Source organism: Macrotis lagotis, chromosome 4, assembly GCF_037893015.1.
Source record: "Macrotis lagotis isolate mMagLag1 chromosome 4, bilby.v1.9.chrom.fasta, whole genome shotgun sequence".
NCBI lineage: Eukaryota > Metazoa > Chordata > Mammalia > Peramelemorphia > Peramelidae > Macrotis > Macrotis lagotis.
The window spans coordinates 199,536,186-199,564,036 of NC_133661.1; the positions used below are offsets into that span (position 1 = coordinate 199,536,186).

At 34.2% G+C, this 27,851-nt stretch overlaps 1 protein-coding gene across 7 annotated transcripts in view; it reads right to left on the minus strand.

The window, feature by feature from the left end:
- Window positions 1-27,851, minus strand: part of FSIP1 (fibrous sheath interacting protein 1) — a 322,107-nt gene that overhangs the window by 267,193 nt on the left and 27,063 nt on the right. For 4 of the 7 annotated variants that reach the window (XM_074235080.1, XM_074235077.1, XM_074235079.1 and 1 more), the window contains exons 5-11: window positions 26,476-26,574; window positions 24,508-24,662; window positions 18,009-18,102; window positions 8,842-8,940; window positions 7,290-7,411; window positions 5,202-5,312; window positions 1,890-2,051 (exon numbers count right to left, since the gene is read on the minus strand). In XM_074235080.1, the coding sequence (XP_074091181.1) occupies window positions 1,890-2,051; window positions 5,202-5,312; window positions 7,290-7,411; window positions 8,842-8,940; window positions 18,009-18,102; window positions 24,508-24,662; window positions 26,476-26,574 (842 nt within the window). The remainder of the gene's footprint in view (window positions 1-1,889; window positions 2,052-5,201; window positions 5,313-7,289; window positions 7,412-8,841; window positions 8,941-18,008; window positions 18,103-24,507; window positions 24,663-26,475; window positions 26,575-27,851) is intronic. The other 3 variants (XM_074235081.1, XM_074235082.1, XM_074235083.1) reach the window with 3 other exon arrangements.

Consider the following 27,851-nt stretch of genomic DNA (forward strand, 5'->3'; position numbering starts at 1 on the left):
ATCCACTGTACCACCTAGCCACCCGTATAGGACTGTTTTATTGATTTTTTTGGTATTGAATCTTTTACATTTTTATTTTTATAAATGGTAATGGTACCTTTTGTTTTTATTTTATTTTTAAAATTTTTATTTAAATTTAAAAAAAAAGACTAACCAATGAGTCAACTGAGAGGAACAACAGGGAGGAGAAGATTGCTTTAGGCCATATAAACTTGCTTGACTGTCAATTCAGGGCAGCTCCTTCATCTTTACTACCTTTGTGAGACTGGAGTGTGCTTTTTTCTCAAGAAAAGGCAAAATAAACTTTTTTTTTTTTTTGCTCAGAAGAGTCTATATTTTTTAAATGGATTTTTATCCCACACAGAGGTTTTCTATTAGTCCATTGAGTTGTAGATTGTCTCTTCTGAATCTGTTTTCCAGGTCATTCATTTTCCCTAGAAGGTAGTTTACATTTTCTTCAATTTTTTCAGCCTTTTTGTTTTGTTTGATAGAATCTTGTAGTCTTACAGATTCATTAGTTCCTAACTGTTCAATTCAAATTTTTAGAATTTTATTTTCTTCAATTATCTTCTGTGTTTCCTTTTCCAGCTGGTTATTTTTACTTTTAATGGAGTCGATTTCTTTGGTCAACTTGTCACAATTTTCCTGCATGACTTTCATTTCTTTTTTCCATTTTTTTTCTTCCTCTCTTCTTTGGTTTTTAAATTCTTTTTTAAGTTCTTCAATGAGCTTTTGTATTTGAGTCCAATATACAGACTGTTTTGATATTCCTCCTGTGAGTGATTTTTCATAGCTTTCTTCTTCAGACATGGCATTGCTGTCATCTTTATCTGCAAAGTATTTTTCTATAGTGAGGGTTATTTTAGCTTTTTTGTTCATTTTTGTTGTTGTAGTTCTATTCCTGGGGTATATGGAGTATAGATCCAAGCTTTTATTTTTCTAGGGCTGTGTTCTGATCCCTGGCTTGTTGTTGGCCAGGATGTTGCTTATGCAGTCCAGGCCTTGCCTTTGAAGAGGTTTGTTTCCCCCTTCATGTCTGTGTTCTGACTTAATAGATGATTGTTTCCAACCCATTCCTGTCTTTTACTCCGGTGCTCTCAGGGTTCAGTCTTTGTTTGGGATTGGGATCCTCCCTGCTGGCTTGCTATCTAGCTTCCAGGACCTCTGTTATTATTAAGCCGTCAGGGCCTGGATTGCAGTGTGGCTAAAAGCCTCCTGCTGGCTTTCCCTGCTCTCCTGCCTCCAGGACTTTACTTCCCTTTTTCCTCGCCTTCACTGAAAATACTACATGATGTCTACAGTTGAAAACTTCTTTGAATCTTCTCTTTTTCTTGGTGGGATCTGTAGTGTGAATGTCAGAGTAGAGGCTTCATTTATATTTGTAAGGGAAAGACTCCAGGAGCAGGTTAGCTTGGCACCACCATCTTGGCTCCATTCTGGAAGTGTCTTGGCTCCACCTCAGAAGTCTCTCTCTCTCTCTCTCTCTCTCTCTCTCTCTCTCTCTCTCTCTCTCTCTCACACACACACACACACACACACACACACACCTCACTCATTCCCTTCCTCCTTTCCTCCCTCTTTTCCCTCTTACATTCAGCTCAGTCAGGTCTCCTGATTATTTTCCTCTTCACTTTCTTTTTCCCTCAGGCACCTGGCCTGGACCCTTGTTATTAAACCTGTCCTCAAGCTGCTTACTGACTTTCCAGGAGGAGAAAAGCTTTCAATATGTAAACTCTACAGTCATATAATAAATCCTGAGTGGTTTTAAAATTTCAAGGGCTGTATGTGAATTCTTCCATTTTCAAGGCCTCTCAATCTTAATTGGCAACATCAATCCCCAGCAACATTAAGACAACTAAAAAATACATATAGTCATGGATTGACCATACCTGACCAGTCTGATTGTCCACTCCTGAAAAAACATTGGATAAGCCCAAGGAAGTTAAAAAGCGTTCTTGCAGTTTGGAATCTATTTGAGTTAGTTGCTCGCACTCTATATGTGCTGCAGACATATATCCTTTTTCTGGTATGATCCAGGAAGACTCATCATCCTAGAGGAAGGCAAGGACAGAGTTGTTAGGATATTCATGTAAAGCCATTATTTTCTGAAGTTTACCCATGGAAGCTTAGATTGACTAGGAGCAATCTGTAAAGCAAGATATTACAATAAATAACCAAAATTGAATTGAAGAATGGTAAATGTATCATACATTTTCAATAAATTTGCAAAAAGAAATTAAAATTATCTTATCAATTTCTGCTTCCACAAGTCTGTCACATCTGGCCCCTTCTCTTCATGCCCAATGCCAACATTATAGTTTATAGTCCTCATCTTTTGTTAGAAAACCTATCATTGTAGTCACCTAAACAATCATCTTGCTTCCAAGGCTGTATCATCTCCAAAACATGCTGCTTCCCTGAGTAATCTTCTTAAGTAATACTATGATCAATTTATTTCTCTACTCAGAATAGTCACTGGTTCCCCTTTGCTTAGAAATAAGTATAAATTCCTATTTCTGACATCCAAAAGCTTCTACAATCTGATTGAAATCTGAGCAATCTCTATTTTAAAAACTGAAGAAGCCATAATCTTTTACAGAAAGCTATAGTTTGTAAAAATATTTTACTCTCATAAATGCTTTAAAATTTAAATAAATAAATAAAAGTTTAATAAATCATTCCCAAAGAATAAGTTAGAATCTACAAAAGCTTAATTAAGAAGAGGAACTGGACCTGTGATTTCATTAAACAAGGAATTCTCAAAAAAGGAAATAATGCCAATTCAAATTGGCATCTTCTCTACAACTCAAGAGTCTTCAAAAGTTGTTAAGAGCTTAAGGATCCACTCTGAAGTAAATTCTGTCTTGCCTTGTCTTACCATCTCATAAGGGGTACGTGCTAAAAGTCCAACTAGGGTATGACAAGGTTGAAGGAAAGATTTGATGCTCTAGGACAACTTGAAGAGGGAGTGAGAAGTCACTTTCAGCTTCCCAGGTAGACAGGTGGGTCAGGGAAGAAGGAAGAATAAGAAAAGACTTTATCTGAGCTTGAAAAAAAAATTCAGGCAGAGATAAGGAAGAAGGGAAAGCTTGGGGAATAAACTGCACAAATGCAAAGGAGGAATTAGCATTTATTAAGTACTGACTCTGTACCAGGAACTAAGCACTTTATAAATATTATCTCATCTGAGTCTTACAATGCCCCTCCAAGTAGACATTATGCCTATTTCAGTTGAGGAAAGTGATGGGGACAGAGATTAAGTGACTTCCTCAAAATCACATAGCTAATGAAGCTGGATAAGAGGAGAGGAGAGTCTTATCATTTTTCTAGCATACAGAATAAATGAAGATATATGATCTAAAACTATGAAAGCATGGTTTATTACTTCAATCCAATATTGAATTCAAAGTTCAAAACAGTCCCAAATGCTAATTTCCTGAGAAAGTATGATTAGATGATTAACAATATTTGAATTTTAACTCATATGCAGTTGGAATACAGTTATTGAGAAGCAATAGTCCTCAAGAATATTCTATGATCAAGTTTACTTAATTATGTTAAAAAAATTAAAGATATATAAAATAGTACAGGATTAAATTATAGTAATGTATAATTCTTAAAAAAAATATGTAGGGGAAGCTAAGTGGCATAGTGGATACAGCACCAGCCCTGGAGTCGGAAGGACCTGAGTTCAAATTTGACCTCAGACACTTAATAATTACTTAGCTGTGTGACCTTGAGTGAGTCACTTAACCCCATTGCCTTGCCAGAAAAAAAATGTGATAATTCAAAAATACATTGAATCTTCCTAACTAGAAGTGACATGAGCTAAAACAAAAAAACAATGGGAGAAAATATGGTACAGTGAAAAGACTGCTAGATATGTCAAACTTGGATTCAAATTTTGGCTCTTATTTACATGAAGAGCAAATCACTTTAGATCTCTGGGCGTCAATTTTCTCATCTGTAAAATGAAGGGACTAAACTACATGGTCTTTGCAATCCCTTCCAGAGATAACTCTATGATCCTAGAAGTCTAAGAAATATATATACAATTATGACCAAAGGGTAATTGTTCAAGTATCAAGTCTATGTCTAAATTGAATACTCTTTTTTAGCCTAAACAGGCTCATCCAATGGCCTACAGAGATTCATATTTTAATGACCAATATCTTGTAGTTAAACTTCTATATTTCAATAATCAATGACTCCGTTGATATGGGTATTCATTCCCCTGATGAAAACTACAGTCTCTCTATGACTTAGGGAGAGTCTTCATGAGTTGTTTTGACTGAAAAAATGCATTCCATTATGGACACCATTTTGTGAGTGGATTCTCTGGATTCCAAAGTCTGATTCTTAGAAGGCAAACATACAGTTATCACTGGACCTTTCTAGCTTTCTGAGATGCACCTGAGCTTATATCTGATTACATACCTTTTTGGAGGTTTAGTTTCACATTGATGCTATGAGTCATTAGAGTAAAGTTTTGGTCATAGATATAGTCATTATAGAACCAATTTTTAAACAGATAAAATGGCAAATTAAGGATTGTTCTGAAGCAAAGTTCTGTAGAGTTAACAAAAGATAATTCTTACCACTTTCAAGAATAACAACAATATAATAACTAATATTTGCATAGTGCTTTAAGATTCAGCAAAGTGCTTTGCAAATTTATTTAATTTGCTCTTACAACCCTGAGAGGAAGATAGTATTATTGCCATTTCAGAGTTTAGGAAATTGAGGCAGATAGAGGTTAACTGACTTGTCCATGTCTTACAAATATTAAGTGCCTAACCCTAGATTTGAACTCTGTTTTTCTTGACCCATATCCAGCACTCTGTCCTACCTACTATACCACCTCATAAAATGCCTCATAAAATGAAAAAAAAAATCACAGTAAGCCTCATCAATACTTCAAGAGCTTGTGATCTCATCAGCACACAGAGTACAACCAGTCAATGTTTTTAAAGAGACCTAGAGATTCCCAAGGTTCAGAGAGGTTAAGCAACTTCCTGATGGGTAAGAGGTATCAGAAGTGACTTCTGATCAGAAGGTCCCTGAGGCCATATCTAGCACTCTACCCAAGCTGTCTCAAACCTTGGGCAGTTAATATAAATTGGTGGCAAAATGGCATCAATTATAAAATGTACATCTGAATGAGTAAATCTACAGAGTACAAAATATCAATATCCACATACCTCAGTCCTTGGAAATTTATCTTCTTCACTGTCTATATCCTTTAATAATTCCATCAATCTTTGTTTTTCTTTATCCAACATAAAGACTACACTTTTTGACTCCTTGATCAACTGCAATTGATGAATGGAATTTTTTTATTCAGAGATATTTATAGTTCCAGAAAACAAAAATTAGTTATCAAACTTTCAAGTCACATCATAATGGCCAAACTTGTGGGCCACAGCATTTTATATTCAGAAGTTAGGACATACTTTGTACAGAGTTAATAGCATTGGCCCATTTCACAGTTGAGGTCATTTAAAGCAGATCCTTCTGATTGACAGTTTCAGAAAATAAAAGATTTTAAAATAGTATGAGAAAATTTGCTTCTTCCATATTGCTGCTAGACATCTGAGGGTAAAGGAAGATCTTTCCACTGTAGCCCAGCATTACAAGATAGAAATTCTTTCCCTAGACTTACCAGCAACCAATTATCATTAAACTGGGTATATTTTGGAACTGTTTCCAAGAATTCAGGCAAGAAAAAGGAGAGAGGAAATTACATCAGGAGAATCACTTGAATTGGTCCTCGTGGATATTATAAAGTTGAGAAATTGTGCTCCTCTGCTTCTCCTTTCAAAAACCAACCCCTGCTGGAGAGACCCCCAAGCTGCTGATTTCAAAGAGTTCTTCCTCATTTCCATTCTTGCTTCTGAGTAGGTCAAGACAGGAGTTCAGAAAAAAAAAAAAAGCCTCTCAGATACCTTTGGCCTCCTCCACACAAGGAAAACAGAAGTGGAACAGAAGAGGGCAACCCTGTTCCTGAAGTCAAAAGCATTTGGTGTTGCCTACTATTATTTTCAGGGAACTGGACCTCTTTTTCCCTAGACCCCAAAACTGTTAATCCCATTGTCATATAAAAGAAATTAGCAACCATACAGCAACCATAAAACCATAGCTTTACACTAAATGTTATTTGCTGCCACAGGGGTAGGAAGAGGGTAGAAACACTCCTGCCTAGGGTCAGCCTGCTAGAATTTTTCTTACCTTGTCAAGGTGAGATGCAAGAGAAATAATGAGCAGGGAGAGCATTTAATAACCACTAGAGAGTATTATTCCCCTAGATTAGTGATATCAAAACCTAAAACCAAGAGGGAAGGGAAAGGGACTCATTCCCATAAGCACCACAGGTTCTGTTCAGAATCCTTGACCCAGGCCTCGACTCAGGCCTCTCTCCTCTAACTGCCTTTCCTTTCACCAGTATTTAATTTAACCTATACCCTTGACTGCCTTGTGCCTCCTTTTGTATGCCCAGTAGATATCAAAATTCCTGGTATATAGTGTTTAATAAATGTCTATTGATAGACTGATTATGGATACCGATTTATAGTTAAAAGTGCTTTCGTATACCCTCACATTTATCCTCATAATAACCCTGTAATAGAAGTACAGTGCCTGACAGACAATAGTTACTTAATAAATGTTTACTGATTGACTGACTAAGTAATTTGTCCTAGTCTGGCAAAGTATCAAATCTAGGACTCCAACCTGGGCTTCCTGCTTCCACTGCACCATGGAGCTTCTAATTACTTATTACTAATTACTTATAGTGTACATAAGCAGTACATGACCAAGTTTTCAGATTTTAAGAATATCACAGGATTTGGGGTGTTTAGAGCTAGATGAAGTATTGGAGACACCAGGTCAGCATATTTTACATTTATTCAATTAATTACATGTGTTCAATTAATATATTGATGGGGGGGAAGAAAGCCAAGATGATGAAATAAATTTCAGTACTTTACTATTACAAAATAATACACATCTACTTGATCACAAACTATAAAATATTATCAGAGACTTTATTAGAGATCTATAACTATTCAATTTTTTTTTTAGGATTTTTGCAAGGCAAATGGGGTTAAGTAGCTTGCCAAAGGCCACACAGCTAGGTAATTATTAAGTGTCTGAGACCGGATTTGAACCCAGGTACTCCTGACTCCAGGGCCGGTGCTTTATCCACTACGCCACCTAGCCACCCCACTATTCAATCTTTAAAAATAAATTTCATTCCAAATCTAAGATTTTTACAAATTTGAAATTCATACCTCTATATTTCTCTTAATGAAATCCGGATGCTTTTTACCCTTGAATTCACCATAACTTTCTCTCTGTGGCTTCTTTTCTGGTTTGATCAATGACTTATTATTTTCACTTTGAGATACAGACTCTGATATAAAAGAAGCATAAGTTTTTTAATTAATGTCATTTAAAAATTCCATGTCAAATATCACTTATACACAAAAAACTTTTAGAGATTCTAAGTTATTACATGAACGTTCAATCTTTTAAAGTGAGATATTTGACTATAACTTTCAAAGAAATTCTTAATAAAACATTTTGTTTTTCTATACTTGAGTTGAAATCTCTAATGAAGGGAGGAGTTCTCTGTTGTGGTGATAGTGTAAAAGTGTAAGACACAATTTTTGTTTAAGACAAGTATAAGTGTTGTCCCCTAATGTGATAGTGTAATTCTGCTAAACAGAATGTTTTTTTCTTGAGATGAATTACAATTATAAGCATCAAAGATAATAGACCTTTGCCAGGAACTAGAAGAGATAAAGTAGTAAAATTAGGTTTCAGAGTGATCTACCAGACAAAGATGAGGTTAAACTGATCACAGGGTAGTTAAGTATCACTATTTAAAAACCATCACCATCACCATCATCTACATACACACACACACACACACACACACACACAAAGACACACACACCCCAAAATCTAGTGTTTTACTTAATAGTTTTTCATTAAAAAAATCACACATAAAAAACTAATAACTCTGTTTTGAAGGGCAAAAGAAGTTCTCCCTGTTCAGTCATATAAAAGTACATTAAGGGGCAGCTAGGTGGTACAGCGAATAGAGCACCGTCCCTGGAGTCAGGAGGACCTGGGTTCAAATCCAGCCCTCAGACACTTAATAATTACCTAGCTGTGTGACCTTGGGCAAGTCACTCTTAACCCCACTGACTTAAATTAAATTAAATTAAATTAAAAAGAACATTAAACTGCAAAAATTTCATTTTGAATAGCAATAGCCAGAGAAAAATTGTTTTAAAACTTTCACCATATAAGGCATCCTGTGCCTTTTCATTAGAATGAATTAAGCTGAAATATCATAAATATATTTGTAACTAATTCTCAAAGTCAAAATTGAGTTTATGTAATCATTTGAAAAAAATGCTTGAATCAGCAACCAACATTCTTTGGGGAAGGATGAAATAGTTATATTTTATTCTTTGTAAACATTCTATAAAAAGATTTGGAGTTACTAGATTCTAAGTATATTAAAGTTCTATTGATGCCTCACAGTTTGGAATTGTTTTTTGTGTTGACTACAACTCCCTTTAGTAGCATGATCTATTGGTGTTTTAAGAAAGGAGGAATAATCATCAAAGATGGAGAGTTGCTATGATTTAAGTTAATCATGGGGTTTTTAATGAAAAATAGCATTTTTCATTCTACTAAAGTTGTCATATAATATAAATGATTGCAACTTTAAAGCAATTCAAATAAAATTCAATCATATAAGTTTACATTTTTAGTCAATTATGGCTAAAATAAACTGTCAATAGGCATGATCCCATAAGTCAAACCAACCTTGCCTGACTTGCTCAAAACAATTTTCATATTCTTCAGGAGGAATTTGCGTGTGAAACACAGAAACAAAGGATTTTTCTTGTTCCAGGTGAAAAGAATCTATTAATTAAAAAATTCAGTCCATTAGTTTAGGTATCAGAGAAAATTATCTATGCCCACAAAATAGTTATAAAAATATCAGGGTATACCTTCTCATTGGAACCCCTTGATTCCCTCTTTACATATGTTTCTTAAATTCATATCAGCTCAACTGGAAATAGGAAAAATAACAATATGACTTTATGTCCATGGGTTCAAGAGAACAAAAATCATAGGAAGGAAAGGAAAGCAAAGTAACTTTCAGAACCCAGGCCTTCAAGCCCCATCACCAAGATCCTAAGTTCTTAAGAGATGCCCAAGGATATTCTGCAATATTACATTTACTCATCAAAAAATGTGTGAAAAATATATTCCTCATGATATGAGGAATAGGCAGTATTTACTGGACATAATCTATTTTAGCTCCCCAAGAATGAGCAACTGTTAGCTTTAAGAAAGCATACTTAAGGGAGCAGCTAGTGGATAGAACACTGGCCCTGTAGTCAGGAGGACCTAAGTTCAAATCCAGCCCCAGACACTTAAAAATTACCTAGCTGTGTGATCTTGAGCAAATCACTCAACCCCATTGCCTTGCAAAAAAAAAAAAAAAAAAAAAACAAGCATGCTTAATTATATTGATAAGTGAAATTTACAAGGGATCCTAAATAGTTGATCCTTAAATTTGTTGATGGTAGTATTAATTATACATTCATAGGATATTAACTTGGGCACCACAGATAGAATGTAGGTGCTTGAATCTGGAAGATTTATTTCTCTGAGTTCAAATCTGGTCCCAGATACTTATTAGCTGGGTGACCATGACATAACCCTGTTTGTTTTCAGTTTCCTCATTTGTAAAATGATCTGGAAAAGGAAATAACATACTACTCCATTATATTTGCCAAGAAAACCCCAGAGTCACAAGAGTCGATACAACTGAAATGATCTAATATATAAGAAATGATGAGTAGGATGATTTCAGAAAAAAACTGCTTAAGACAAATGAACTCATGCAATCAAAAAGTATCAGGAAAACATTAAATATGATAACAGCAATATTGTAAGGATGATCAACTATGAAAGATTTAGTTATTCTGGTCAAGATAATTATCTGAGAGAAATAATTATTTTTCTCTGACATAATAACCAAATATGAAATTATGACTAAGGTTTTGCTCTTTGTCTTCATTCAGAAATCAGCCTTTTGTAGGCTATATTCAGCCAGAATCTGAAAAACATTATTGATGAACCTAGATTAACTTTCTTCTCAATCTTGATCAGACTCCACTCAAATGGGGAAGCCCATGTGTTCTACTCTAATTGGATCCTTTGATTAGATTGCTGAGGCTGGGTGAAGTCTGGAGGGAGACACATAAGAATGACATAAAGTCAATCTTCTAACCCCTCATGAGAATAAGTTCCCTTCTCCTTAAAGTAGTCATTCTCTCATTGTTAACCAATCAGAACTGATTGATATCTGTCGGGAATACCCAGTCTTCCAAGAACATATAATCAATGAGTCACCATGTTCCAACTTTGGGTCAAAAGAGAAAATTAAATGACCATCCTTTTATTAATTATTCACTAGCCAGAATTACTAAAATGACTAACTTCCCAGTTCCTCAGTCTACTAAATTCTCATAAGTCACAATTCCCTAATAATCCATTCCTTCCATCATTGCCCAATTCTGTAATTTCTTTATCACTTTAATGTCTGATTATTTATGGAGTAGTTAGTGGAACAGTGAATATATAATAATTGATTAATAAATGCTTGCTGACTTGAGTTGGAAGGTGGCTTTTGAAATCTCCCACTTCTGATGTTTTTACATCTAGAGACTTGGGCAATTCTGTTATTTTTTTATTCATCAATCAATCAAAGCATTTATTAAGAACTTATTTACTATTGTTCCAGGTACTGTGCTAGTAAGATACAAATGCAATAAATGACACACTTCCTTCTCACAAAAAAGCTCAAAAGGACATGTGTATTTGATTTACATTTAGGAAATATAAAGTGAATTAATCAAATGACTAAAAAAGTGGTTAAATACAAGGTAGTTTAAGACAGAGGGCACAAACGGTTGGGAATATCAGAAACAGCATCATGCAAAATCTTGTGTCCCTTAGATTTCCTGTATGGGTCAACAATTGTGGTGGTGTGATATTCCTGAATCTTGGCTTTTATATCCATATTAATTTGGAAAGGGAGTGTTAGACCTAAGACTCAGAGGATCATTTGATGAAACTAACTCCACTATAGCTTATCTTATTACACTGAGAAAGTCACCTCTTTTGTATTCCACATGCACTAAAGAACCATTTTCATCCTTTCCATTTCCCCACAGACCAAGGACCATTGGAAATGCTTGCCAATAACATGATATGGGTATCTATGCTCCCTGGGTCTCAGTGTCCTCTGTAAAATGAAATAGTTGAAATAAATGATCTCTAAAGATCCCTTTCAGGTTCAAATATAAAAATCCTAAACCAGGATGCTATTTTATACAGATACTATCTGTAGACCTCTGCTAAAAGGTCAGGATCAATACAATTCTAAAACCCAACTGTGGTAGGAGTAGAGCCTGTTTTATGCATTATGACCAGTTTCCTTTAATGACTCAGGTTGGTCATTCTTGAGTTTATCATTGGATTGGCTTCCTTCCCTGAAGCATAAAAGGCCCATCCTATAGAACACTGGTGTAAAAGATTGTAAAGGAACTCCAATTACCTTGGAGGAGACATCTTCCCTACCTGGCATGGACATTTGCCTTGGTAAATATATGGGTAAAGGGACAATGGTTTATTTTTAGTCAAGTGATATCTTTTTTGACTGAGCTGTTTCCTTTTTAATCATGTTTGTTCTTATTCAGTTGTTTTTCTCAGTCATGTCCATCTCTTCATGACCCCCATTTGGGGTTTTCTTGTAAGAGATACTGGAGTGGTTTGCCATTTCCTTCTCCAGCTCATTTTACATTTTACAGATAAGGAAACTGAGGCAACCAGGATTAAATAATTTTTCCAAGATCACATAGCTAGTAAGTATCAGATTTGAACTCAAGAAGATAAGTCTTCCTGACACCAGGTCCTGAACTGTATCACATTGAGTTCACTGAGTTGCCTTATCATGTTTAGCTCTACTAAATTTATTTTAATGTATTTTATGAGTGCCTTATTACATTCTATCACAATCCTGAGTTACCATACTGACCTAAGTCAGGCCTAGCTCAGAACACAAACCAATCAGGCTCATCTCTTCTTCAAATAATGATTTTTTCCCTTTGTAAGATTAGGAATTTCACTGCTAATAAGAAAGTAGAACAAAAGGTCACAGTGTAATACCCGTCCTTTTTCCATGGCCACATAGAATTATAGATTTAGAACCTGAAAAGATTTTTGATGGTCATCAAACCCAATCTCCTCTTTTTACAGAAGAGGAAACCTGGAGAGGTTAAATGATTTGTTACAGTTATATAAGTCATAGCTAAGTCTTCAGAATTCAAATCTAGCATTTTTTTCCAGTGTATCATGATTTTGGGGATTTTAAAGTGAAGTTCCTAGATGATTTTCAAGAACCATAACTGACTGAGTAGGATCTGAAAGGAATTCTATCATTCTAATTTAAAGAACCCAATGAATTAGAGCCTGAGGCAGAAACACACAGTTCAAAAGACATATTTAATGCAGAAGGGAGTCTAGTAGTATGGCTCTGCCCAAATCCCAAAGGTGGTTAAAGTAAAACTATGGAGCTATATAAGCTAAGAGAGGTGATATGGCTCCTTCCCTACAAAGAAGATGTCATAGAGCATCTTCAATTCAACTGAAGAAAAGCAAGCCATAGAAAAGAATAGCATAAGTTGGGCCATGCAATAAAATTAGAATTGCTAAGGTCAAGCAGGAGGGAGAAGAGCCTAGCAGGATACAAAGCCAGCTTCCAGTCCCCAGCTGTCTGCTATTACCATACGACCAAAGTCAGGGGTTTTAGTGAGGGGGAAGTAGTGAGTAGCAGTGTTAAAGAAAGAATGGGGAAAGGGTTCAAGTTATGTTGCAGATTCAAGAACTATTCCGATGATATGTGTTCCATAAATTCATGTACTCTTCCATATGTATACCCCTACTCACTAAAAATGCGTAAGTCTACAGAAGTATCTCAATGTGTAGAGAGTTTGTCATTTATTTGCTATGAGATTCAATAAAGTCAATATTTTTTGCATCCAATTTAGGTCTTTTCATGCTTCTCTAGAAGTAGCAAGGTGGTATAACAGAGATAGCACTGAGTCTGAGAGTTCAGAAGACCCAAGTTCAGATCCTGCCTCATTCACTTACTAGCAAGGCACTTAAGCTCCTTCTGCTTCCACTTCCTTACCTGTAAAATGAGGGTAATGATGGCATCTACCTCAAAGAGTTGTGATAAAGATCAAAAGATATAAAACAAATGAAGTACTTTATAAATCTCAAAATGCTATATAAGCATTAATTATTTTTTATCATAACTTTTGACTCTTACAGTATTATAATGTTGCATTATATTCTTGGGGCACAATGCTATCACAGACGGCAAGGTACCATAGTAGACAGAATCCTGGATTTGAAAACAAGAAGTGATAGTCAGCCTGCTTCTAATGTGATTAACTGTGTGGCCCTGGACAACTCACCCTCTGTTAGTTTCAGTTTCCTTGACTGTGGGATAATACCACCACCTACCCCATGGGACTGCTATGAAGATTAAATGAAATAACCTAGGTTATACTTTGCAAACTTGGGTTATATAAATGTGAGTTATGATTATTGTTATCAAAACTTGCTTAGCCATTCTTTACCTGATGGATGTATTTATTTCTAGCTCTCAGCTTCTACAAAAAGCATTGCTGTAAATATTTTTATGTATATGGGACCTTTCTTTTTATCTTGAGGCATGTATTTAGCAGTGTAATCTTTGGATCAGTTGCTTTCATCACAGAAGTCAAGGTGGAGAATACTACACAAAATGCCATACCTTTTCAATTTATTAGTTAGTATTGCTGAACTGTCTTTTTTCTTTCTTTTTTATTCTACATAACACTTTAGGAGGGGATACACTGGAAATATAAGTGATGTATAAAAGAAAACATATCAATAAAATTATTATCTTTAACATGTGTCTTTAGCTCTGACTAGAGAGTCCTTTGGGTGATGGGGACAAAGAAAATCCACTCAGTATACATGAGCTGTGGACTGTGATCTAAAGCATGCCAGTTTTCAAAAGTCCATGGTGGAGGAAGGCTATATTTCTATAAACAGATGCAGCAGAAATCTAGAAAGAAATTTTGCTGTGCTTAAATTCTAATTATATTTTTACTAAGGACTCAAAAGTAATTACTCACCAACATCTGCATATTATAATTTTAAGAGATGTTCATGAGGTATTTATATACTAATCCAAAATCCCAATGGCAAATTAAGAGTCTATTATCTTTAGTTAATGAATCTCAAAATCAGTTTCTAAGATCCATAGTAGAAAGTCTCCATTCATAGCTAACCCTTTATATATTATCAGATCTAAGCATAACATATTTAAAGTCAGAAGACCTGGACTCAAGTCTTGGCTCTTAACTATGTACCAGTCATGTGGCCTTGGGGAAAAAAAATCACTTATCTTCTCCTAAGTTTCAATTTTCTCTTCAAAGGAATAATAATACTTGAACTATCTACCTCACAGATTTATTGTAAGGAAAAGGACTTTGTAAAGCATTCTATAAGGGTGAGATGTTATTATTCCTTAATATACAAATTAATAAGACTCTCTATGATTCACAGATTTAGAACTGAAAAGGATCTTTCAAGACCCCTAGAGAAGTTAAATGACTTGCCCAAAGTCACATAGGTAATAAGGATTTAAATCTAGGCATTGTATGTTCTTTTTTTAAATATCACACTCAACTGGGCTCTCTTAGAAAAATGTATTTTACAAAAAAAAACTTTCTACATTGACTGGAGCTGCCAGGGTATGCACTAGGAGCATAGCTTTTATGTTCAAACACCATGTAATGTAATGTCTTTTATTCTTGAGGAAGACCACATCAGGGGAAGTGATGTCATGACAAGCACTTGAGTTTGATTTCAGTGCTGTGCTAGGTCATCAGTCTCACTTTTTCTTCCAGAGTCATCTGGATCCAGCGGTCAGATATGGATCAGGATGACTAGAGTTGGCCCTGGATGTGAGGCGATCAGGGTTAAGTGACTTGCCCAAGGTCACACAGGTAGTTAAGAGTCAAGTATCTGAGGCCAAATCTGACTCTAAATCTGCCTCAAAGCCTCTGCTCAACCTGGCTGCCTTTCAAACACCAAACACATGACTTAAAAAAATTTCATTTTAGTGGGTTAAAAAAGAGTTGGAAACTCCTATTGAGGCATAATCCATATGAGAAAATATGTAAAGTACTTGGTAAATCTTAGGACACTATATAAACACCAGCTATTATTACTATTATTGTTGTAATTAAGGGGGGAAACTTTTAGATAGAATGTTAAGGAAAACTGCAAGAAGTGAAGAAAAATATTCACCATAAGAACTAAAAACTTATTCATGAGTCAAAAAAAGTGGTAAGAAAACTATCAGACTATCTTCTCTACTTTGTTCATAGAAAAATTGTTCTTCAATTTTAAAAATTTTAAGAATTTTAATTTGATGCTGCCACCTGCTGGACAAGTTTCATATACAAACCACAGAAGTAAGTATATCTTTCCACTGCTACAAGAATGTAAGATCATTCAAGGTACTGTAAAATGTTTGGGATTTTAAAAAATGTATATGTACTTTTCTTCATATAAAAACACATATAAAAATGTAAATGTTTAACTATATTGCTGTGAGACAAATAGCACGAGAAAATTTCAGTAAAGAAACTACCTCTTAGAGAAAGAAATGAAATATTTCATAAAAGTTCTCTTTAAAACCCAGTGTCAGTAAAACAACTTTCATTCTCCACAATGCTGAACCAATTAGAGCTAAAACAAGGCAATCAGGATAGCCACTGGTGAGAGTACAGGGTCAAAGGAAACAAGGTTCAAGAAAGGCTCAAGATTAACAAAATAAAATATCTTTTCTACCAATGGCACTATTTTGTCCCAAATCTCAAATTAAATCTAAGGATACTTACCCTGAAATAAAAAATGCAGAGGCTACAATTCAAAATAGTTTTTTATGGGCAGCCTGCAGCTCTCTGAGATCTCTGATTTCAACCTTTTGAAAATCAGTCATCAAGAAGGCAGTCACAGTCTTAAGTCATGTGGCTTTTCTAGTTAACTATAATTGCAAATATAGCTTAAAAGGGACATAAATTGAAGACCACTATTTTATGTTAAACACAAACTTCACTTAAGAGTCTTCAAAAATATACATATTTTATGGATTTTTCCCTTGTGATTTGAAAAAAGAACACAAATTAACATTATTGTAAATACTTTGATTAAAAATGTTGTTAAAAATCAGTTCATTGTAGTACTCCCTCCACAGGGATCTGTCTGAGCTTAGAATGCCATCTTACAGACTATGTAGGAACTATCTAATAGCCTTTAAAGAAAGTTTTCTTTCTTCATTGTGAACTTGACAACAAATATTTCCAAACTTGTATGGTATCACATCCATGATGTCATAGTTCTCTTCAAGAACAAAGGACAAGGACATCTAGGTGCTACAGTGGATAGAGCACCGGCCCTGAAGTCAGGAGTTCAGATCTGGCATCAGACACTTAATAATTGCCTAGTTGTGTGACCTTGGGCAAGTCACTTAACCCCACTGCCTTAAATAACAATTTTTTAAAAAAGAACAAAGGACAAACCTCATAGCATCAATGCTTCATCTGTCACCTTCTAAACTTCTTTTTGTTCACCTTTGTGTATTCTTTAATATTTAATATTTTCTTGTCTTTTCTTTTTTGTGGCAGAGCAGAGGAGAGAAAAGCATTACTATCACTACTCCCACTCCCACCTCAGTTGACCTTACAAGCGATGATGACCAATTAGTTAAAGAAGTAAACAGTCAAGTCTTTCTTTCCAAACTAGAAATTATGACATTTTATTAAAATTCTGCATATCATTACTGTTATGGTTCAGATTTCTTGCTTGGAGTGAAAGAGTTCTCTAAATTCCAAGAGTCAAACTACATCACAGACTTGGAGGAACCTATAGAGGCCACGCTTTTCAACCACTGGCCTTTTAGGGCACATTATCTTTCTCAATGGCCTGTTAAGTGTTCAAGTGGTTAAAAAAAAAAGTAAAAGCTATATGGACAACTAGGTGGCACAGTCGATAAAGGTGCGGATCTGGAGTCAGAAAGACGAATCTGGCTTTAAACACTTACAGCTACCTGACCCTGGACAAACTCTGTTCCATTGCCTGAAATTTCTGTAGTAAGAATTAATAGATAAAAGCGTTGCATCTCCAAAAGGTCCTATTTAAAATAGAAATGTGTTAGAAGAATTTTTCTATTAAGAGGATTAATCATATTGGCTAACCTCAGAAAATAGAACCCTAAAGGAACAGGGTGCTAGTAGGAAGGGGAGCTAACAAAAGAAGTGTACACCTTGGAACTGTTTTTCAGTAGTGAGTCCCTAGTAACTATCCAGGAAAAAACTTGTATAAGGGATGCTTCCCAATAGAAAAGAGAAGTGCATAAGAGAAATATTCAGCAAGATTTACATAACTCTTTTTCCTTATAACAGAGAGATAGATGGTATAAGAATTATTGTTCCTATTTTATAAATGAGGAAACTAGGGATCTGAATTTGCCCATAACTACAAAGCATATTATCTAAGATAAGAATTAAACCAAGGTCTCCTGACTTAGTACTATATGTACCACATTGCTTCAATGAGATATTACAGATGGACTATTTCACCCAATTCCCAATTTTTATCTCTGACTCTTTAGGTGTTCACTGTAATTAAACCAGGATCTTGATGATCCTGAACAATTTAGGCTAATATGACCAGTGATTTCCCAAAAGAAGAGCTGAATCATCATTATTAATTTGAATCTAAATATGCATAATTTTTGACTCTAATTCACTTATACAAAACTTTTTTTCAAAGTCATCTTTCTTACTCACCAGCTGTTCCTTCTGAAGAGGTATCCAAAGTCACAAATTTTTTGGTATTTTCTATCTCTTCAGTACTCTGAATGGCATCACAATTTTTGATGGTCTAATGAAAGAAAGAGAATCTGAATATATAGGAAAGAAATAGGGAGATTATTCTAATTTTATTTTAAAATAGTAACAATTGTTTCCAGAATGGCTCAGAAAATGAAGTACAGTCCTTTTATAAACTCAATTAAAAATGTTCTAAATAGTCCTTATTCTAGCAATTTTTCTGTTTGTGAGAATCTTATGCTAGTGATTTCAAATGAAAGTAGGAAATATTTCATTATATAATACCATTTTCACCTACTATGACCTTTTCAGGTCATGTAAATAATTTCTTCATCCTGCCTGAAGTTGCCTTCAGCTAATAAATAACCTAGAAGCACTCCATCTGACTGGAATTCCAAACATTTCATGGTCTGAAAAATTATAGCATATTTACACACAACCTATTGACCAAATCCTATTCTAGGCTGGCTAGATTAATGAGAATAAATGAAAATAACTGATCAGGTTTGTCCGTTAAGATATATCATTTGCCTTAACCAATTAGACCTTTATTACTCCTGCTTCAAAGAAAATATTAGCTTTCAAAAGTTTATTTTTAATTATATGATTTTTACTGAAAGCATTCAAGTGATCAAAATACCTTTAAAAATAATTCAATCTATTACTATAATCACATTTTTTCTTCCTCTGACCTTTAGAGTTCTCTCCCTACAAAGCATAAGTTTGGATTGAAAGCAGTAAGCAGAAAGAAGCATGCATTAGTATTACAGAGAAAAGGCATGAAGTTCTGAGATTGTTTAAAGAAAAAAAGGTCAACAAATATTTATTGAATACCTATTATGTGTCCAACAATGTGGCTAAGTACTGTGAGAGAAACAGAAGGGAGCTAATGTTCTATTCCTTAGGGACATTAAGAGTCTAAATGAGAATGACAGGACAAGATTATTCACTAATTGGAGATTTAGGTGAAAAGAGGAAAAACAAAGATTAGAATGTTCAAGTGGAAATGAGTAGGACAGATGAGCCTAGAGACTGGGTGAGAGGTCAAGACTGGAGGGAAATATCTGATTGCTGAAGCCTCCATAATAGGATGGCATTCAGAAGATCATCTACCCACAGAAAGAACCTATAAACAAAGGCAAGGATATTTTGTCCTGACTAGGGTTCTAAATACTAGTTCCTCTTGGTATTTTAGATTTCTAACATCTATCCCCTGATCCCACAATTCAAACTATGTTCCTAAACCCTTATCCTTAGGCCCTGTAGTCAAATGTCACACATTACAAAGCCATATATTCTAGGAATATGAAGTCACTCAATAAGCATCATCTCTGAAGACTCAAATCACCAATAATGAGGATTTTATTCTGAAAGCAATGATAAACATTGTCTTCAAGAAATAAAATATAAATGATTCAATGGATTTATGATCTCATTGATGTGAGTACCACTCCAGTGTTATAGATTGCAACCCATCTATTCTTAATTATCCTATGGATCACATATAATTTTGATTTTGAAGATTTTGTTCCTTCATGATTTTCAGCCTTATGGCATAACTGGAAAAAATGTTAGTGTAAAAAAATATGAGTTTTGTCTTAGGGAGCAATTTGGGATATTGGAAAGTACTTATAATTAACCAAATGCAAGTGAGCCTACTTAATTCTTTCTACTTATTTCTGGACCCAAATCACTGACCATCTTCAGCATCATTCTTAGATATATGTACTGATGCACTAATTCAGTGAACTGTTTGTATGAAAGTGTATCACTGTCTGAACAATAGGCATTCTTTAATAATTTAATAATTTCTTTTTGGATAGTTCGTTACTTTTAAGTTCCAGTAAATCTAATTGAGAAGGCCTGGCAAGAAACAACAGTCATACAAAAGAAGAGCATATGAAGGGCTTTATCCAATTCATACCTCTTCCACAGGACATCCTCCAGGCCTGAGCTAAATTTAGTATCATTTTCATATATTCTCTAATGATCGTATTCATCAATGAATCTAGAAATGAACTTCTTGCTCCATTGTCAAAATATTTTATGATCTTGACACATATGTAGATCTTAAGTTATCTGTGTATCTATGTGTGTGTCTGTGTCTGTGGCTAAACTCCTTGAAAAGAATATCTACAACTGGTACCTCCACTTCCTCTCCTCTCACTCTCTTTTTTAACTCTCTGCAATTCAGCTTCTGACCTCATCATTCCACTATAATTGTTCTCTCCAAAGTTACTAATGATCTGTTATTTACTAAACCTAATAACCTTCTCAATCCTCATTCTTCTTGATCTCTCTCTTCAGGTTTTGACACTAGCATGCACTCTCTTTTCTAGGTTTTCTTTTTCCTACCTACCACTTGACTACTACTTCTAAATATTCCTTGCTGAGACACAGCAGCAAGAGATAGAAACAGAAATTCCATTTAAAGCAATGGTAGACAACATAAAATATTGGGAGTCTTCCTGCCAAGACAGACTCAGAAATAATATGAAAACAACTATAAAATACTATTCACACAAATAAAATCAGACCTTTACGTAACTGGTCAAATGGAAATTGTTCATAAGCAGGCTGAGCTAATATAATAAAAATGAAAATTCTACCTAAATTAAATTATTTATTCAGTGCCATGCCAATTAAACTTCAAAAAAAATTACTGAGCTAGAAAAAATAGTAACTAAATTCATATAAAGCAACAAAAGGTCAAGAATAATCAAGGGAATTAATGAAAAAATTCAAAGGAAGGAGGTCTAGCCATAGCAGATATAAAATTTTATTATTAATCACTAGTCAACAAAACTGTTTGGTACTGGCTAAGAAACAGAGTGGTAGATCAATGAATAGACTAGGTGAAAAAGAAATAGTAGGAAATGACTATAGTAATCTGCTGTTTTATAAACCCAAAGATTCCAGCTTCTGAAATAAGAATTCACTATTTGACAAAAATTGCTCATAAAATTGGAAGATATTCTGGCAGAAACTAGGCACAGACCAACATCTCACATCCCATACCAAGATAAGGTCAAAATGAATACAGTATTTAGACATAAAAGGTGATATTGTAAGCCAATTAGGAGAACAAAGAATAGTTTTTCTGTCAGATCTATGGAAAGGGAAGAGATTTATAACCAAAGAAGAGATAGAGAACATTAGAAAAGACCAAATGGATAATTTTGATTGCCTTAAATTGACAAGTTTTTACACAAACAAAACAAATATTGAAAGGAATACACTAAATGGGAAAATAATTTTTATAATTAATGTTTCTGACAAAGGACTCATTTCTAAAATATAAAGAGAACTGAGTCAAATTTATAAGAAAACAAGTCACTCCCCAACTGATAGAGTATCAAAAGATTTGGAAAGGTAATTCTCAGATGAAGAAATTAATTTATCTAGAATCATATGAAAAATTGTTCTAAATCATTACGGAATAACAAAATTCAAATTAAAACAATTCTGAGGTACCATTTCATACCTGTCAGACTGGCCAGTATGATTAAAAAAGGAAATGACCAATGTTGGAAGAGATGTGGAAAACTGGGACAGTAATGCATTGTTGATAGAGTTGTGAACTGACCCAACCTTTCTGGAAAGTAATTTAGAGTTATGCCCAAAGAGCAACAAAACTTACAAAACCATACCCTTGATCCAGCAAAACCACTACTAAGTCTATATCCCAAAGAGATCACAAAAAGGATTAAAAAACCCACTGTACAAAAATGTTCATAGTAGTTCTTTTTGAGGTGGCAAAGAACTGGAAATTTGATGGGATAACCATCAATTGGGTAATGACTGAACAAATATGCATGTGATAGAACACAATAAAGAAATCATGTGGGTTGGGACTTCAGAAAATCTGGAGAGACTTGCAAGAACAGATGTTGAGTGAAATGAGTAGAACCAGAAGAATATAATACACACTAACAACAACACTGGGTGATGATCAACTATGATGGACTTTGCATTTCAGTAGTACAATAACTAAAGACAATTCTAAAAGACTTGTGATGGAAAATGCCATCTATATCTAGAGAGGGAACTGTGAAGTTGAAGTGCAGACCCAAGCTTTAATTTTTTAAAAGTTGTCTAATGTAATATTTAGTTTTGTTCTCTCTAATGTTTTTTTTATTTTTTATTTGATTCCTCCTTCACAACATGATTAATATGGATCTATACTTAGCATAATTACACATATAGAGTCTATATAATCTATATTAGATTGTTTCTTCGGGGAGAGGAAGGAGGGAAAGAGAGGAAGAAAAATCTGAAACTCAAAACCTTCCAAGAAAAAGTTTGGTGAAAATTACCATTGCATGTTGTTGGAAAAACAAATAAGTAAAGTCATTTATTAAATAAATAAATAATGTCCCTTCCTGGATTTTCATCCAGGTTATATCTGCTATTCATGGATGCCCCATAATCTCTGCTCCAATCCTTTTTCTCTTCTTCACTACCATGATCCCATAAGTTCCCATAGAGTCAATGGTCATCTCCATACTGAGGATTCCATTCTATGTATCCAGTGCTAACTAACCTCTCTGCTGATTTCTAATCTTGCATTTCCAATTATAAATAAGTAGACATTTCTAACTGGATGTTTTGTAGACATCTTAAATTCACCATGTAGAAAAGAGAATTATGTTTCCCCCAAAATCCTGTCCATTTTCAAACTTTCTCTATTATTGTTGAGAGTACCACCAAACTAGGTTTCTTCCTCAACCCCTCATTATCTGTAGCCCCCAAAACCAATCTATCGTCAAGGTCTGTAAATTTCACTTTTGCAACACCTATCAATAGGCTCCCTTCTCTCCTCTAATACTTCCACCATTCTGGAACAGGTCCTCTTCTCTTGCCTGGATTCTTGCCACAGATTGCTGAATGCTTTGCCTGTCACAAGTCTCTCCCTACTCTAAGTTCATCCTCATTCAACTGCCAAAGTGATTTTCCTAAAGCACAGTGCTATGTCACATTCCTACTCAATACATTCCAGTGACTATCATTTCCAAGTTCAAATATAAAATTATCTATTTGGTGTTCAAAACTCTTCATAACCTGGTTCTACTTTTCTAGTCTTCTTATAGCTTATATCATCTGCCAACTCTCCCCATCTATATACTTTTTAGTACAGTGGCACAGCCAATTATACAACTGAAGCTATGGTCTGATATAGAAAATATTTTGTGAAATACTATCCTCTTGTTTTCATCCAGAATACCTACAATATGTATAGCACATTCTAATAGAGAAAGGAAAATAGACATATAAATCTGTAATTACAAACTTCTCACTCATTAGGTCTTTTATTTTATTTATTTATTTATTTATTTTTTTTATAATCTATGATTTTCTTTTCAGCTCTTCAGCTTCTACAAGTACCAGAAAAGATGCTGATACTGATAACCTATTATTTGTTACAATAAAATTAATTTCATTTCTGTGCTATTATTCAGTATTCAGTCCAATGTCTTCAAATTTTCTTCTTTAATAAAATATTTATGCTAAAAGAGCAAGGGTCTTTTATGTGAGACCGTTGACCTCTTTCATTTCTTATTCCTGAATTATATATCATCATTTTTTGCTATGCTCTCCTTTGACTTTCTTAATAAATATCAGTTTGTGTGTGTGTGTGTGTGTGTGTATTTGGTTTGAAAGTTTCTGTTAAGTTCCTCATAGAATTTCCCTGCCTCTTCATCCTCTGCAAAAAATGCTGATTCATAAGCTAGGGTTAGTCTTTTTCTTGCTAATGGTCTTCATTGAATTTCAGTACAATGTAATAAGGTATTCCATAAAAATATTTCTTATTTCCTTTGAGTATATGATCAAATCCAATTCTACCAATTCACCAATATATGAACCATTCTTCCATTTAGCTATAATTTCCATATCCCCAATTTCATAACAAAATTATCTGTCTTATTTATTTTAAAGATAAATAAAGCCAAAATAAATTTGGACTATTCTTAAGACAGTGACTTATAAATACCTATCTTATGTCACACTTCTTAACTGTTTACACAGTGGATCCACAAATCACAAATAGTCATCAAGGGTCACTTTTTTTTTGACCTAGCTATTCATCAACCAAACTTTAAATTCCATGAAGAGACACCAGAGCTTCCTGCTCAGGGTAAGGTCAAGATACCCTACTCTTGCTCTGTCCAGAGTACAGTTAAAAAAGATCCAGTCCTAGTCCCATGAAGAAAATACATAACTATTATCAAAAATACTTCAGAACACAAATTGTGCTAGTAAGGGTTAAATATACAACAATCTATTAACTATTAACCAGAACACAGACACAGTCAATTATTCATTTTCAGAAAATAAAATTAAATGTATCCTTAAAACCACCTCAAGTACATCCTACTTTTCATCAACATAGCTTGTTAGTCTCAGCTTCTCTAAGAGAATTTCACCTCACATCAAACAATTGCCATATCTCTCTTACCCTAAGATCTTCCCACAGTTTTGTTCTCATTTCTTGACCTTGCTTTTTAATTTCTCTTTCTTTAAATTGTTTCTCCACCAATAGTTTGTCGAGTTTCTTCATCTTTTTAACAGCTTCCTGGAGTTGAAGATCTGATTCTTTTATTTTAGAAAGGCCTAATATGGAAAGCAAAAATTTATTTAGCCTTTAGAACTGGAACAGATCATCTAGTTTAACCCTCTCCATTTTACTGACAAGTAAACTGAGGTTTCTTACCACATGTACTGTCACCCCTAGGACTTTTAGTTCATTCATACTGCTCTTCTACTCTCCATTTATTCAAATACCATTTCCCAACTAAAAAATCCCCTACAGGTCAACTTCGGGTTGACCTTCTCCATGAAATATTCCTTGAACACATTAGCTTTCAGTGATCTCTACCTTCCTTTGAATTACTATAGCAAGTAGCCTTGCCTAAGTATTAAAATCAAAATGCTTTTCATTATCTATTCATTTTTAATTCATTGACTCTCCACAGTAGGTAAAGCATCAAACTAACCAATGATAGTGTGGAAAGGGGCCAGTACTTGTTTAGAGTCCTAGTTCTACCACTGACCTTGGGAGAGTCATTTATCCTGAGTTTCAGCTTCTTCTATAAGATGGAAACAAAGTTATTTGCAGTACCTAATTCACAGGAATTGTTGTGAGGAACTTCTTCTTAAACCTTAAAAGTTTGTTATTACTTAATTATTATTCTCATAGTCAACATTTACACATCATCATAAGGTTTACAAAATACCTCACATACAATCAAACCTAACAATAACCCTGTCAGAGAGATATTATTAATCGCATTCACTGAATGGGAAAACTAAGGTTCAAAAAGCTTGTGTGATTTGTCCATGATAACATAGTTTATTAAGTGGCAGAAGATAAATTCAAATCCAGGTCTCTCCTGCTTTGCAGATCAAGAATCTTTTCACTATACTATATTGGAAGTTATACATATATAAACAATAAACATATGTGTATGTTAATGTATATGTTAATGTGTATATATTAATGTGTGTATATTATATGTAGCATCACTTGGATATAGGAAGATATAAAACAACAACTTGACCTCAAAAAGCTGAAGATATGGTAGGGAAATAAGACACAGACACAAGTAACTACTAAACTTGGAGTCAAAAAACATAGGTTGGAGTCCTGCCTCTGATGTTTATTATAAGCTATGCCACCATTAGCAAGAAGGTAATGATGACATTATTTCTAAGTCCCAATTAGTTATCTCATATGGAAATACCTGTTGGACTTGCCTTACAGTAGATATGAGAATGAGATAAAGGATGTAGAATGCTTTGCAAATCATAAAGTATAATTATTACAATGAATAAAGTTCTATATGTGAATAAAGAAATATTTTAAAAAACATTTGGAGAATGTTTCATTTAGTAATACAGGAATTTCCTTGAGTTTCATTTTTAACATTAAATTCTAGGAAACTGGAGTCACTTTGGATCTTGGAAATTATTCAAATTTTAAATTAAATACAACTAAAAGTAAAAAAAAAAACCTTGCAGGGAAAATAAATATTGAACAACGTTGAGTTTGGGGGTTTTTTAGCCTTCCCAACTTAGAACAGCAGGAGTTATTGTTATGTGAAAAAACAAATTTACAGTTTCTGAGAATCCAAATAATGCAATCATATTCCCCCTAATAGGGACACTTTTCTTTTTGAAGGTCAGGACTCTCTGAGGATATCAGTCCTATTAATGAATGGGTACTGCAACACTTAATGTAGGCTGTGGAATATGTTTAATTCCCCACTGCCATTCCTCACATTCTCAGCTTGTGTCTACTTGGGTGGTCTAAAGATCAGGTATTTAAAAGTATCTTACACAGTTTATACAGCTACTGTAACAAGATAAACAGAAATGAAATTTGTCATATTATACTGTGTCCTACAACAAATCTAAATCATAATACCTTCTTTAACTTGGCTTAGGATATCTTGAGGCATATCACAGTGACTGAAATACTGAACTTCATATTTATCTTCTGAAGCAATCAGACCAGAATTTAATTCTTGTAATCACGTAAAAACAAAAATGACAGAAGGTTCAGTCTTCCAACAATTAAGTAAAACTAAGTAAAAATTCATATATAAGAAGTAGAAAATGTTGGGTTAGTGTCCTGAGTTCAATATTTACTACCTGCCTAAGCCTAAATTATTTTAATTATTTAAATCTCAGGTTACTCATCTATAAAGTAAATTATATGCTTTATAAAGCTTAAAGCACTATGTTATTGGGGACAGCTAGGTGACACAATGGATAGAGCACCGGCCCTGGAGTCAGAAGTACCTGAGTTCAAATCCGGCCTCAGATGCTTAGTAATTACCTAGCTGTGTGGCCTTGGGCAAGCCACTTAACCCCATTTGGCTTGCAAAAAAACTTTAAAAAAAAACTAAAAAAAAGCATTATGTTATTGTATTGTTATTGTGAGCATGATTAACAAATTATACTAATAAATTATATTTATCTTATAATTTCAATCATTAAAAGAGAGAGGCTGAAAAGAGAGACAGTTCGTCATCACAGATGGATTATTGGATTAAAAATAAGTAATCAGGGCAGCTAGGTGGCACAATGGATAGAGCACCGGCCCTGGAGTCAGGAGTACCTGAGTTCAAATCCATCCTCAGACACTTAATAATTACCTAGCTGTTTGGCCTTGGGTAAGCCACTTAACCCCATTGCCTAGCAAAAACCTAAAAAAAAAAAAAAAAAAAAAAAGCAATCATCATCTTAGGTACTGCCATGAGGAAGGGAGTTCAATATTATCTAACATCATTTACTATGTGAACCTACATAAGTCATTTAACCTCAAGTGACCCAGGAAACTCTTAAGCATTTACCAAATTTTAAATAGATTGCATTCTGAACTGATGTGAATGGGAGTATCAAATTGCAAGTTTCCTATACAGAGGAAATTGATAATAATAATAATGATGACAGCTAGCCTTTACATAGGGCCTACTAAAAAATGACAAATATCTAGAAAATTAATATGTATCAGTATTTTAATAACATTTTTTCTAATACTTTATACTAATACTATATTTCTTTATTCTCTGATGTATGCACAATTATACCAGCATTTCTTCAAGCCATAAAGATCAAAATCCCTGAATTCTTTGAAAGTAACTTTTGGAACTTTCCCTCTGTTTATCATCCTTTCCAATTTGTCCATGTCTTTTCACACATTCTATCAGCTACCCTTCCCATTCAGAAGTTTCAAAGAAACCATTGAGGTCAGAAACCTCATCTACAGATGAGATTTTGTTCAGGCAACCTCTGAGG